The sequence below is a fragment of the Giraffa tippelskirchi genome, chromosome 5 (genome assembly GCF_054371585.1).
Source record: "Giraffa tippelskirchi isolate mGirTip1 chromosome 5, T2T-mGirTip1v1.2.pri, whole genome shotgun sequence".
Taxonomy (NCBI): domain Eukaryota; kingdom Metazoa; phylum Chordata; class Mammalia; order Artiodactyla; family Giraffidae; genus Giraffa; species Giraffa tippelskirchi.
Genome location: NC_137279.1, coordinates 153,809,381 through 153,825,003, shown reverse-complemented (window position 1 = coordinate 153,825,003; position 15,623 = coordinate 153,809,381). Strand labels below are relative to the sequence as shown.

The window sequence follows — 15,623 nt, the reverse complement described above, 5'->3', positions numbered from 1 at the left end:
CTTTACATTTCTCTAAATACAGTTCAATTTTTAATTCAAAGTGTGTGAACCAGCATGATGGATTATAAGCCATTTATCATTTTTAAACATTCCATTGAATGAGTATATTATGCAAATATTAATTCCATCTTACTTGTTCAGTTGTTTATTACTTCACTGACCTTTTCTTTTGGAAAAACAAATTTTAGTATTTTTCATACATCTCCACTTTAAAATATTTTAAATAATACAAAAAATGACTAGCACTGGGATCACTGTCCCAAGGTCCAGTGTCAGGGTTTTTCTTGTCCTTATGAGATGATAGGATGATAATTTTTATAGCTGTCATTTTGCAGGTCAGTATTTCATTTTTGCTTTCTTAATGGATATGCACGAGAGAGACTGACCTCTGTTTCATCTCCCTCCTTGTGTCTGTCTCTCTCAGTCTAAGGGAGTTGGAACACTGCTATTGAATAATTTTTCTTGAAAAAGCCAAGTGTTGGTATGATATGTAACTCTCATCTATCAGCAGGGCTTCACTACAGGTCAAGCAGTCATTTGAAGAGCTGGCTTTTAAAACTGTTTGAAGAGTCCTGGATTTCAATATACAAAGGATTTTTTTTTTCACTTTGCATAGGAGAAGATCTATATGAATAAAATGGTCAAATTTTAATTTTTGTGCCTGCTGAGTGGCAATGTAAGGCATTTTTTGTACTTTTAACAGTAAGAGAAACTAGGAAAAGAATCTCAGAGAAATTTAGCTGTATTTCTAAAAGTAGTAAAATTCAGTCAGCTGTCTTTCTTAAGGAAAATGCTATTAGTGTATACTTTGAGTTGGTGGTAGCTTTTATTTAAAGATCTCCACAATATCTGTAGCAAATGTAAACAATGTTTTTTTGACCTTGAATGGAGTACATATTTTCACAAAATACCTTGAGCATAAAATATTTATAAAAAGAATTGTGGGCTAAAATACTCAAATATACTTTGAAAATCAGTTAAAATGTTGATGCCTGGCTCTTTTTCCTACATGTGTAATTCAACAGAGAATACTTTATTCTCATAGCCGTAACTGCTTTGTGATGAAATCTCTATTGCTTCTGTGCTGTGCTCAAGAAAAAACCAGCAGAAGAATCATGGGTTTGTTCCTTCACAGAACTGCCCAAAGCTCTCTGATGAGCAATGGTGATATGAATGTGTAATACTGACTTCTTGAAGATAATCATGAGAACATTTTAATGTTACTTGCCTTATACATTAGAAAAAAATGTGGGTATCATTTTTTGTAAATAATGATTTTTACAAATGTTTTTCCCTTCATAATTTTCCCAATCACCCATTTCACAAAATTCTGAATATGCAATTATTTATCATGCCACATTACTGCAACTAGGGTTCCCATTTCAGGACAAAGTTTAATTATACGTGAAAACAAAATCAAATATCTCAATAAATTGTTATTTCAATGTGGTTTTTTTCTGGAAAATAAATGAAAAATGAAAATAAATTGAGCTGTGAATCTCTTTTATTACCAGCCTCTTAAAATTTTACCACATTTCTGGAAAAGTCATTGCATATTTAGGGTGGGCATGGTGGGCAGAAGTGGGGGCACAGTGCAAGGGCTTTAGAGTTGGACAAATCTTAACTCTAAAACTATAGTCTTGAGTATGTTACTGAATGATTCTTCATTTCCTTAAATAAAGTTAATAACCCCTTATCCTGGGGTCATTGAACAGATTAAATGAGATACTATTTACCAGTCACTTAACAATTCCTATTACAAAGATTTAAGGCAAGAGGAGAATTGGGTGGCAGAGGATGAGATGGTTAGATAGCATCACCAAGTCAATGGACACAAATTTGAGCAAACTCTAGGAGATAGTGAAGGACAGGGAAACCTGGCCTGTTGCAGTCAACAAGGTCACAGAGAGTTGACTGAACAACCACAACAACAGTTACATAGTAAATAGCCACAATCCTCTCCTGGTCTTATTTTTCTGTGAATAGCCATTGAGATGGGCCAGAAAATGTTATTGCTCTTTCTCCAATGCTATCCTAACCGTTATGTGCTCTACCCTCATCCAGATGTATTGTGATTGACAGGCAATTCTAGCTGCACTGAGCACTCATCAAAGGACCTGCACCAGGCTAGGTGCTTAGAGGCACCATCTTATTTCTATCTCCAATGATTGCCCACTTTGTGAGGGTCCCTTCAAGGTCTGGTTTTTTCCCCTTGTGTTGGGGGAGGGGTTCTGCAGTTATAAGGGAGATAGTTATTAAGGAGAAGGGCCCATTAGTTGTGTCAGGTTAGTCCTCAACCCCAAACAGTCTCCGTTTCAAATCTTCTTAAACTTTAAGGGTTGGGGAGGGTGAAGTTAAGTAAAGTGTAAAAAAGTATAAAAGTTTGTAATGCATGAAAGATAACCCTGTGAGTTCCAAGGGGTCTTGGGCGTATTATTTATTATCTCAGAATCTCAATTCTCTAAATATGTAAAGGAATAACAACCCTTTCTTGAAAGAGTTGTTGGGACGACTGGGTAAAACTAAAGCTGTTTGCCAGTACCTGGTGGAATGCGGGGTCAGGGGTCGGGGGAGCGGATGAGGATGCTTTACTTTCTCTCTGTGCCTCGCATTTCCTGTCTTAGGAACCGGCGGCATTTCCCATCCCTGTCCCCGACATCTGCAAAAGGAAACTGATGAGGGCTCTCAGGGCTGCCTCTTGAGTCCCCGATGTCCCCCTCGCTATAGAATCACCCGGCTCCTCTGCAGCTCGCGACCACCCCACGGCACAGCCGGGCTCAGGGCAGCCCGCCCGGGCAGTGACGAGGAGCTCCTTTACATCCTTAGAGGACCACGCAACTACTATGCCTGCCTGGGGCGGGCCAAGGACTGTTTGAGAAGGTCACCTTGGAGACAAGTCGCGGAGTCCAGTGGAAGTGCAGGAGTGCGCGGGCAGAAAGGAAGCCTGGGAGGCGGGAGCCTTGCCAGGCGCCCTGCAGTGGAGGAGCCTGTGGTCTGGGAGGCCCCAGACTGAGCCGCCCCTGCAACTCCAGCTCCAGACCTGCCTTAGGTAAGTGCGCCCTCTCCGCAGAGCGCCTGGGCAGGAGCAGAGAGACCAAGGCCAAAAGCAAGTTCGAGGGTCTGGGGGGCTAAGGAGGGAGAGCCCAGTGTTGAGAAATGGCCTGCCTGCCTTGTCCACGACCTCTCTCTCCCATGCCTTATTCCTCCTCCCTCCAAGAAATTAGAAAAAAATGACCCCAATTTTCAGAACTGGAAGCGTGCCTGGCCTTTGGTTCCCTGCCCGCCTGCGTGTCTGGGCTTTAGAGTGATGCCCAGTGCAGAGCTGGCCAGCCGGGTCGGGTTGTGGAGCAACTTGAGTTCTGAGCAGTCTACCTGAGGTCCTCTAGGTTTGTATTCTGGCCTGCCCCGCAGCTTGGGAAAAAGGCGAACAGACTCAGGTATGTGTGTGTCACTTTAAGAATGAAACCTGAATGACCCTCTTAAATAGGCTCAGTATGTCTTGTCCACACATACACATGCTCAGACACTCTCATGTACACAGACACACTCCTACACACAAGCACACACACATGCAGTGCACAGACATGTCACACACGAAAGTGCACACACAGACACAACAACACACGCTCAGGTACACAGATAATCATACCCACAGGTGCACACACAAAGAGATGCTCACACTGGCTCACATCATGGGGACATACTCATGTTCATACACACAAGCACATGCCCACAGAGACACACGGTCACACAGAGATGCTCATACCCGTGTACACAGTCTCACAGGTTCACAGTCACACACACATCCCACACTGCCTCTCTTCCTAACACATAGGACCTCCACTGTGTTTGTGTACCCTTCAGTACCCTTTGCTCTGTCTACCCTGATGCTGATTACGCTGGAGTTCTAGGTTGTGTTCTTGTCAGCTCTACCCACTTCAACTGCCACCTTTTTGAAGGTAGGGATTGTTTCTGTCCTAATTTAATGCTTAGCACAGTCTATGAATATGTGTATGTAGACAATAGGGCAGTAGAATTCTAATCCAAGTTCTGGGAAATCCATTCCTACTACCAGCTTTTTCACAAGCGTTAGTGAAAAGAGGTAGGTTTTCCAATAAATTACCTTGTGAAAAGTTCCATTTGCTCTTTACAAAGTAAATCACTGTTGCTTGGCTGTGGGGAATACCCTTTGGAGAAGCAGTCTATCTTAATTTTTAAAGTAACAGCAACAACAAATATTAATTAGCAAGTTTCATTGAGATTAAATTTGAAGAGGGGCAATAAAAATATTGTTTTCTGGTGTGTGATAGTATCTTTCTTGTACATATGGCTCTCTTTTCTCAGTAACTTTAACGTCTTTTGCAGTTATGTATTTTTGCTGCAGCTTAATATCTGCTTATGTGAATTACATATGCTATTAAATATGCATAAGTAAAAATTATCAGTTATCATTTTTCCAGTTATACTGACCACAACAACAATATATATTAAAAATTACTCTTAAGGAAACCCCACTTCCCTATTCAAAAATGGTTTAAAAAGAAGCATCTGTATACTTTATTTAGAATAAGTCTCTGTGTTATACTAAAGTATTTTCAGAAAAGTTTTCTTCCTCCATAGATTATGATGTCAGACATTGCTAAAGACAGAGCCACTCATTTGCTGAAGAAGAGGGGCAGTGTGTCTTCTCTGAGTAGTCATGAGTTCCGGTGGAAGGAACCTCATGGGCGCACCAAAGAGTGAGTAACTGAGTATCTGTCAACAAACTCAGTTATTGAATAAAAAGGTTCATGATATTTATCGGGAAGGAAAAAAAACACATTTCCTTTGGGACAGAAAAAGGGAGAAAAATATGCAAGTACATGTTTTAGTTCATCTTTGGGGGCCATATTTTTTAAAAGACAGAATAGTAACTAGATATATCATGGTGATCATTTTGAAATGTATAGCAATATTGAATCACTGTGTTATGCATCAAGAAAAAGAAGGAGAAAAAGAGCAAGAAAATTTAAGTGATAAGTTGACACAGCAGCATTTTTATAATTTCAGAGACTAGCCCAAAAAGTCATCTACTGAAAAGTATGTCATATGCAGTTTAGACAAGCTACTTCTTCCATTGTCTCCTGAATTCTATTCCTCAATATTATATAAATACATCATTTTTGCATTTTTGTAATATATATATATAATGCATTTAGCATTATTTTAAACAAATTTTGTAATGTATTGTCATAGTCTTTGTCCATATCCTTTTAAACAGTTGCATAATATTTTTGTCAGCCTATAATTCTGGGTTAGCTAACCATTTTTCAATTATTGAACATTTTAAGTTTGTTTCCACTTTTTAAATTTGTTACTATGTAAGAAGTCTCTGCTTGTTTTCTTCCCAAAAGTATAATTAGTGGGTCAAAGGATGGTAAATACATTTTTTGTCTCTTGCTTAAATATTTCATTTGCTCTCTTAAAAAAAATGAATTAATTTTTAATACTTTCATGAAATTTTTTTTTTTACTGCTATTGGGAAGAAAACCAAACAAATTATCCAGTGCAAAGGTCAAATAATTTATATAATAAACTTTCCTTCTTAAGAGTTTCCACGGAATTGAAAGATGTAGCATATTAATCTCCATGATTGCAAAGCAGGAGCTGGTGTGTCTGTTGGAACAAAGCCAGAAGAACTGAAAGGGACTTATATTTGAATTCTGAAACCAAATTGTTCTGCTCTCAGAATGTACTAATGCACTTACTCAACATTCCACTTTTCAACCCTGGATTTTGTGAATTACAAGTATTATACAATCTCTCTCTCTTACAGATAGGAAATATAAAGGAACTGCAACCTCAGTGTACATTGGAAGTAAAGATGAGAGAATAATTAACCTCTATAGGATCTTCTGATCCTAGGTCAATTTGGTTGCTATTTCTAACATTTGTGTAAGAGTTTTAAAAATTATTTTAAAATACGTGTTAGGTTAAATTCAACTTTTTAGAAGAAAATATTATAATAATAATCTGACATATATCCTGGTGCTGTGATTTAAAATACACTGGTCTCATCCAAAAACTAAACTATCATCCCTACTTGCATAATTTTCACTTACTTCTTCCCCTTTAGAGCAAATTAGAAAGTCATGTAGAATCAGAACATGGCCCAATGTGGAGAACTAAAGATCATGGTAAAGAATCTGCTGGCAATGCAAGAGATACAGTTCAAGCCTTGGGTTGGGAAGATCCCCTGGAGAAGGAAATGGCTACCCACTTTAGTATTCTTGTCTGGAAAATCTCATGGACAGAAGAGCCTGGCAGGCTACAGTCCATGGAGTGGCAAAGAGTTGGGCATGAGTGAGCAGCTAATACTTTCACTTTTCACTTTTGTTATTTTATTGATAAAATGTAAATATAAATTAAAAGGTAACAAGAACGTGAAAAGAGTTTTAGCAACACAGTAGGAAAAAATTTTTACTAACAAAAACATTTCAGTGATTGTTATTTGGATATATTTCAAAGTTAGAAATTGCGACTCTCAAATTATTCAGAGTGGATCCTCTAATAGAGCTTTTTATTTCTTAAATAACAAATGAACTGCTTCCAAGCACTCCTGCAATGCAGAGGCCATTCAGGAGGCTTCTTCTCAACCTTAACTCCCACTTACTTTCCATGGTCTTTATCCTTGCAGGGGACCAGATGTATGGGTGATTCTCCTTCATGAAACAGGTCTTCAACTAGTAGAAAAACTCTGAATGCTTAGTGAATATCAAATGCAGTATTGTTTTGAATTTGAAGTGGTTCTTGGAAAAGCAGATACCTTTCCTTTGAAAGTTATAGCAAAACAATTTTTAAATAGATTAATTTCAGTAGTATAAAGCATGTGCTGAAGTATGCTGCTGCTGCTGCTAAGTACTAAGTATGCATGTAAGTACCACTAAGTATGCATATAAGTACTAAATATGCATGGTACTCTTTCTATGAAAGAGATGTTATTATCATCTTCCTCTTACAAATTAAGAAACAAATGGTTAGAGAGTTTGAGGTTCCAAAGTTACAGAATTAACAAGTGGTAGAACGGGCTTTTGTTAACAGTCAAAAAATCTCATTTTCTCAAAATTGGCTATCTATGTGTAACTTGCACTAATGAAACTCTTCTATTCATTCACCAGAACCTTCTGTTTCCCATCCATGGGTAAGAGCAGGTATTTACAATGACATCTTTCTTTTTGGAAGCAAGCTTTGGCAGCCTTCAAAGAGTACTTGAACAGATGTACTGCTCTCGTGTCCTTAAAATGGTCTGGAGAAGCTCATTTTTCACTTAAACTGAAAGTCACCTGATAGTCATTTTTCTGCAAAAAACAGAAAAGATTTCATTCATTTCTTTATTTCAAATAAATGTTTATTGAGCAATGAGTAGTTAGTGAATCACACAGAAATAATCTGGTGGGAAAGGCAATGAACAAACCATTTTAGATGTGATGAATTTATTCTGTGATTCCAACCTATACTACTTGAGTCGCTGTGTGCAGTTAAAAATGATGTTGCCTGGCCTGTTTCTTCATTCTGATAAGTTCGGTTGCCATCTTAATCAAGCTAAAGCTCCCAACAAGATATGGATGAGACCCAGCTTCCTGCCAAAGAGGGAGAAGCTTGCGAAACTCGTTGGCCCTGTTCCTAAATTAAACTACAATAATAGCTAATATTGGGCTTCCCTAGTGGCTCCAATTTGATGGCTCAGACAGTAAAGAATCTACCTGCCAATGCAGGAGACCTGGCTTCGATCCCTGGGTCCGGAAGATCCCCTGGAGAAGCAAATGGCAACCCACTCCAGTATTTTTGCCTGGGAATTCCATGGACAAAGGAGCCTGGTGGGCTACAGTCCATGGGGTCACAAAAGAGTTGGACATGACTTAGCGACTAAACAACATCAACAACAATAGCTAATATTATGTTGTGCTTAATAGATACATCACATACAATATCCATATGAATCTCATAAAAGAGATTAAGTAAAGAAGATATTTAAGTAAGAAGATATTTTTATTATCCCCATTTATCTCATTTATTATCTTATTTATCTCAGGAGCAGAGTTGAGTTGAAAATATATGGCATTGCATAACACATTGTCATTGCCAACATGAGTGGGATGCCTTGTTTCTTGTTTGCCTGATTTTCCCTCTTCTTCCTCATCTTCAGTCCCACTCTCATCTCCCAAGAGGCACCCATTCTGATGTGCAAAATACTCAATATGCTACAAGACTAGTGCTAAGTGCTAAGTCACTTCAGTTGTATCCGACTCTGTGGGACCCTGTGGACTGTAACCCACCAGGCTCCTCTGTCCATGGGATTCTCCAGGCAAGAATACTGCAGTGGGTTGCCATGCCCTCCTCCAGGGGATCTTCCTGACCCAGGGATCAAACCCTCATTTCTCAAGTCTCCTGCATTAGCAAGCAGATTCTTTACCACTAGCTCCACCTAGGAAGCCCCATACCATAAGACTACACATATTTAAATATTATATTGTATATTTTTAAATTTTTCTGTGTATTATGACTTTTGACTTCTTAGAAAACTTTTCTGGCTAGGGAGAGATGAGACATCCATACCCCCACTCCCCTACCCCTTACCAGTCTAGTTGATAATTAAAAATAGTCGTATCAACAGAGAGTGTACCTTTGATATGCAGATTAACCAGTCTAGAGCCTGACCCCTTCTCTCTGGTCCCCCACACATCCCAGGAGGCAGTTTTCCTAATCAGTAGGGGCTTTCCCAGTGGCTCAGCGGGTAAAGAATCTGTCTGCAATTCAGGAGACACAGGTTTGATCCCTGGGTCAGGAAGATCTCCTGAAGAAGGTAATGGCAACCCACTCCAGTATTCTTGTCTGGAAAATCCCATGGACAGAGGAGCTTCACAGGCTATAATTCATGGGGTCGCAAAGAGTTGTCACAACTGAGCATGCACATCCATGTAACAATCCCAGTGCCAAGTACCAGGCAAGTAGGGGCCTCTCCTATAGCTTAGAGCTCGCTGAAATTATTCAGACTAGCCAGTCCTGCACTGTTTCCCCTGCACAACTTTGCCTTTCCCTTGAGAACCCCAATCCTGTCTTCTGGCTCACTGATCCTGTAGTGTTTCTCCACATGGTCTTGTGTGGCAGGTCATGTCTCTCCTGTCTAGGACCTGTGAATATAGCAAACTATATTTTCATGAACCCCTTCTCTGAATCCCTTTATGACTTCACCAGTGCTGTGTGCTAATTCACTTCAGTTGTATCCCACTCTTTATGACCCTATGTACTGAACCGCACTAGGCTCCAATGTTCATGGGATTTTCCAGGCAAGAACACTGGAGTGAGTTGCCATTTGCTTTTCCAGGGGATCTTCCCGACCCAGCAATCAAGCCTGCATCTTTTTTGTCTCCTGCATTGGCAGGCGGGTTCTTTACCACTAGCACCGTCTGGGACTGACTCTCATAAAACATTACAGAACAAGTACTCAACAAAGACATGAATGGTGTTGTGCTACAAATCTCATTTTGTTTTCTCAGTCTCATATCTCATTCAACATTTTTATTTTTCATATTTACCCATGTCACTATGGATATCTAGCTCTTTGCTTCTTAATGCTGCATAGGTTCCTTAATATTTCCATCACATATGTTCTTACACATTTCCCTAGGGATGAACACCCGGATTGGCTTTCACTCCCTGCCAAGTTATACAGTCCCATGTGGAACATCTTTGTGCAAAACCCTGCACTGATATCTTTGTGAAAACTGTTCTGGGAATGTGATTCCAGGTAAAGGCATTCCTATTAAGGAAGACATGAATTACTGCAGAAATAATTCAGAGGTGAAACTGCTTAACACAAAAACATATCAGTAGTTCTCAAATTAATTTACAAATGCAATATATCTCAATCAAAACCCATTTGAACTTTTTGAGAAACTCAATAAACTATTTCTAAATTTTACAAATAAGGAAATAATTCTGAGTAACTAAGTTAACTTTGAAGAAGGAACATAGAAGAGGAATTTACCCTATCAGATATTAAGATATACCACAAAGCTGTAGTAAGTAAAAGTAATAAATGTAGGAATAAACAAGCAGGTGTAAAAATAGACAAATAGACCAATTGAACACATAGAAACTTTAGAAGTAGACCTATGAATATATAGAACATAGTATGTGAACAAGGAGAAATGATGGGTTTTTAATAGGTTGTTTTGGGAGAAAGCTAGCTTACTCTATGAAGGGGAAAAAATGAAGCTGAATTCTTACACCAATTGAATTGTAGACTCTAGACGGATGTCTGAAATGTGGAAAGATATGAAGCTTATATAAAAAAGTATAAAATATATTTGTGTTCTTTGGGAAGGAAAGATTTCTTAAATAAGTTCCCAAAGTGAAAAACTAAAACGATAAGAAAAAAAAAAAAGATAAATACAATTATATTAAAATTTAGTATTTCTCTTAAAAAAATAATGCAATAGACACAGTTTATAGGCCAGTAAAAGATATATATTTGTAAACTTATGCATATTAACAATTTTAAAAAAACCAGGAAAACAATTTTTAAATCATCAAAAGAGATAAATAGCAATTTACAGAAGCAAAGCCGAAATGGTAAAGCAGAATGTGAAGAGTTGCTTAAATTCACTTGGAATGAGAAAAATGCAAATTGAAACAAGATACCATATTGCACCCATCTGAATGGCAAAATATAAGAAGGTAGACTAATATCAAATGTTGGCACGGCTAGTGGGAATAAAAGCTTATATAGGCGTTCAGAGAAGAAATCGAACATTATTTAGAAAAAAATAGGGATATAAATTCCCTATTTTCCTTATATATTGAGGAAATTAAGGTTTTTGTGTGGTAGAGTGACTGGCCAGAGTATCACAATTCCCAGATAACAGAGCAAATAATCTGTGATTCTCTGACCCTAGAACTTGGAGATCTTGTGAAAGTATTTGTATTTGTTGTGGGCTAAATTGTGTACCCCACTAATCCTGCCAAATTCATATGTTGAAGTCTGAGTCCCCAAACCTCTGAATGTGATCTTAGTTGGAAACAGGGTCTTTAAAGAGGTAATTAAGTGTAAATGTGTTCATTAGGGTGGGTTCTAATCCAATGGGTCTGGTGTCCTTATAAGAAAAGGCAACTTGGACACAAACAGAGTTGGAAGGAATTGATGCAAAGAGGTACAGGGAGGAGACAGCCATCCACCATCTAAGAAGAGAGGTCTAGAACAGATCCTTCTCTCACGGCTCTCAGAAGGAACCAATCCAGCCAACACCTTATTCTCAAACTTCTAGCCCCCAGAACTGTGAGACAGCAGACTTCTGTTGTGTAAGCCACACAGTCTTGGAGGCTGGAAGTCTGAAATCAACATGCCAGCTAGGTTAGGTTCTGGTGAGGGCCAGCTTCCTGACTTGCAGATGGCCATCTTTTCACTGTGTCTTTGCATGGAGGAGAGAACCCTGCTATATCTTCCGCTTATATAAGGTCCCAGGTTCTATCAGTGTAGGGCTTCATCTTTAAGGCTTCATTTAGCCTTCCTCACCTCCTTAAAGGCCCTATCTCCAATACACTCACATGGGGGTGTTAAGACTTCAACCTATGAATTTCGAAGAGACAGTTTCATTCATAGCAGGCACTGCCATCCCTCGCCTGGGTTACCATAAAAGCTTTCTAACTGGAATCCCTGTGTTTACACATGCCAGCCTACAGCCTGTTCTCGACAGAGCATTTGGAGTTATTATAAAATATAAAGTAGATTTTGCTATTGCTCTGCTCAGAACTCTATAAGGGCTCCCACTTTATCAGAGTAAAAGCCAAGGTTTTAAGATGGTCCACAAAACTCTACATGGGTCAGCTACCTGACTCACTGGTAACCCCATCCGTCCACCCTCCTGCTTGCTCCCGCCTCGCCAGCTATTCTGGCCTGTATGCACTTCTTCGGAAATACCAGGCAGACTTCTGCCTCAAAGTCTGTGCTTGTGCTTTTCCCTCCCCTGACACACCCTTTCCTCCAACATCCACATGGCTCATTTCCTCACCTCCTCCAACGCTTGGCTCGGGGAGATCTATCTTGATCATTCTGTTTAAAATAAAACCACAACCACCTCTCTCCCATCCGCTTCCAACCTCCCTTAACAAAGATCTCCTTTTCTGTGTAACATTTATCTTCTTCTAACATAGTATATGGGCTTCCCTGGTGGCTCAGTGGTAAAGAATCTGCCTGCCAATGCAGGAGACATGGGTTTGATCCCTGGGTCAGGAAGATCCCCTGGAGAAGGAAATGGCAACCCCCTCCACTATTCTTGCCTGGGAAACCCCATAGACAGAGGAGCCTGGAAGGCTATTAGTCTATGGGTTGCAAAAGAGTAGGATATGACTTAGCAACTAAACAACTTGTTTAGTATTTTATTATATTCTTTCTGCCTCTTCTCACTAGGTTCCATAAGGGTAGAGATCTTAGTTTGATTGTGATTTGTTTTGTTTATGTTTTTGTTTTTGCATCCCAAGGACCTAGAATGGTACCTGGCACATAGCCATCACTTAATAAATATTTTTTGATGGTAGAATGAATAATTATTGTATTATTCCCCCATAGCTCAGTTGGTAAAGAATCTGCCTGCAATGCAAGGGACCCAGGTTAAATCCCTGGGTCGGGAAGATTCCCTGGAGAAGGAAATGGCAACCCACTCCAGTATTCTTGCCTAGAGAATCCCATGGACAGAGGAGCCTGGCAGGCTACAGTCCATGGGGTCGCAAGAGTCGGACACGACTTAGCGACTAAACCACCACCACCACCACCAATTCCTGAACACAAACAGGTTAGGTTCACAGGTCCGTGTATGTGTTAAGCCCAGAGTGACAAAGAGCTTTCATCTTACAGACATAAGATACATTTAGAGCAAAAAGGAAAAAAAAACAACATTTGTTCAAATTTTTAAAACAAGGTATATGTTACTTTCTTGCTGAAACATTCCATTGTTCACCTATTTAAAAAAGGAAAAGAAGAACATTATCATTTGTATTGAGCATTTGTTGGGTTAGATGACACGCCTTGATGATCTCCATGGCGTTGCAGAGGTAACCATGGCACCCATGCTCTCAGCCTCACCTCTCTGATGATTGCTAAGGGTAATGTGACTTTGAACTGTGCATTTATCCAGGAGCTGCATCACAAGTTTCATCAGCTGCTCTTAACCTTAACCTCACCTTCTCTTGGATGAAGGGATTCATCAGTGGACATCAGACACTAACTCTGACTTTCTATTCACCCACTCAAAATTGTTCTGCTTTGTCAGTCACCCTTCCTGGATTATCTTCAATCACTCCAGAGCTAGAATTTTCACAGTTTGCATGGTTCATTCTTTGTCCTTCAAAATCATCCCTCCTCTTAAAATATGTATCCCTCAGGAACACATACCATGGCATTTTATCTCCTCTTTCATTTTTGAAAATATTTCTTGACTTTTGCTTCCATTACAACCTTTCTCTTCTAAGATAGGACCAATAATGTGAATAAAATATCTCAAAACTATATAAAAGTCTGGCAACCTTTGTTTTTGTTCAGCCTGACATTAAGTCATGTCCGACTCTGTGACCCCATGGACTATAGCACGCCAGGCTTCCCTGTCCTTCACTATCCCCTTGAGTTTGCTCAAACTCGTGTCCATTGAATCAGTGATGCCATCCAACCATCTTGTCCTCTGTCATCACTTCTCCTCCTGCCTTCAATCTTTCCCAGCATCAGGGTCTTCTCCAGTGAGTTGGCACCTTGCATCAGGTGGCCAAAGTACTGGCAACCCTGCTACAAACTAAATAGCCACACAACTAAGTCACCTTAATAGACAACTTGTACCTTCCACTGATGGGAAGCATCAGTTTTGATCTTAAGCATAACATTCATAAAAATATCAATAGACGTTTGAGGTAGAAAGTTCCCAAGTGAGTTTCAATGCATATTTTATTTTCTACATCTTGTTTCTCCAGCACAGGGACTCTCATTTTTTTTTTTAATTTTACCAATACTTCTCACTTTGCCTGCCATGTTGTGGGCAATAAATATCTGTTGAAAGAATGAAGAAAAAAAAAGTACACATTTATACCCTGAAGCCTTCTTTTTCTCTGTGCACTCTGAAATATTTCCACTGGGAGGCAGCACATGACTTTAATAACAGATTAAAAAAAAAGAGAGAAGAGGCTCATGCTGTGATACCATTCAAAATATGGTACTTTCAAGCATTTCACAGTTAAAATTGAAGAAAGAGATGATAGTCTGACCTAAATTATAGCTACAAGGCTGAGCTATCTATTCAAATATTATATCTTACTACAGCTTCAAAACATTTAATAATGTCAGTGGAAACAGCTGGAAATGAATTCTTAATAATAATTAGATGGTATTATAGCTGGTGAGATTTAATTGACATTATTTTTCTATCTCCAACCATCATAAAAATAAGACATGCCTTGTATTCTGTTTAATTCAAGGAATGGTCAGCATGCAAATTTGTAAAATGTCTTCAGGAAAACTGAATTTCATGAAAAATATAAACATTCTAACTCCTTAGCTATTTTGTGTGGGGCTCTTTTCTGCATAATCAGAACACAGGCTCTTGGGTTGGCGTGGGACGTTTCCAATGTCAATCAGTTACAATACAGGAGGGTTATATACAATATGGACTTCCCTGGTGGCTCAGCGGTAAAATATCTGCCTACAATGCAGGAGACTTAACTGATGTGGGTTCAGCCCCTGGGTAAGACAGATCCTCTGGAGGAGGAAATGGCAACTGGCTCCAGTATTCTTGCCAGGAAAATCCCATGGACAGAGGAGCCTACAATCCATAGGCTCATAAAGACTCAGACATAACTCAGCCACTGAGCACACACACGCATATATGATATAGGAGGATTGCTTTTGTTACTGTGGACAAATTTCATGCAGCTGTTTCCACATCCAGGCTAATTCCAAGTCTCTTCTGAGCAATAGTATATGTGATTCAAAGTATTAACTGAAATTTACATTGATTACAAATTGTTACTCTTTTCTCTAGAATAATATTATTTGATTTGTTCAGTGTTTTCACCAGCAGCTTACTCCAGACTTTCAGTTTTCCTGATTTTACTAAAACCTAGCTTCCTTACTAAAACTTTACAACTCTCTTGGATACATTTTGCCGGTTGAAATCCTTTTTCTCCATAAATGCCACAAACTCATGAAACACATAGACAGCAAAAACATTTTTCAAATTAAAAATCAACTACAGCATTCCATTTGCAGTGAGATCATGTATCTAAAAAGATTATTGTTATAAACTAGGGAAGGCTTGGTCATAGACAACTGAAATTCATCCACTTGTAACACTGTGAAATATACACAGTAAATTTGTTGTGCTGTGTACACAGTACCAGTAATTAAAATGACAAATTTGCTTTTTGAAGCATCTCACATTTTTATCTTAAAAATTTTCAAAGGGCTTGAATAAAGCTGTTTATCAACAGGAAATAGGTACGAGTTTTTCTGAGTCAATGTTCTGAACTGACATTGATAACTACAAGTATTTTTAATATTGTATATCTTCTTTTTGTCTTTTTCAAGCAATAGATATTGTATTTTT

At 38.9% G+C, this 15,623-nt stretch overlaps 1 protein-coding gene across 1 annotated transcript in view; it reads left to right on the top strand.

Annotated features, from left to right (window-relative positions):
* The window catches only part of DYNLT5 (dynein light chain Tctex-type family member 5), a 31,690-nt gene that overhangs the window by 2,061 nt on the left and 14,006 nt on the right, over positions 1 to 15,623 (top strand). Inside the window, exons 2-3 of the mRNA XM_081490815.1 lie at positions 2,625 to 3,049; positions 4,621 to 4,739. Coding sequence (XP_081346941.1) covers positions 4,624 to 4,739 — 116 coding nt within the window. The 5' untranslated portion in view covers positions 2,625 to 3,049; positions 4,621 to 4,623. The remainder of the gene's footprint in view (positions 1 to 2,624; positions 3,050 to 4,620; positions 4,740 to 15,623) is intronic.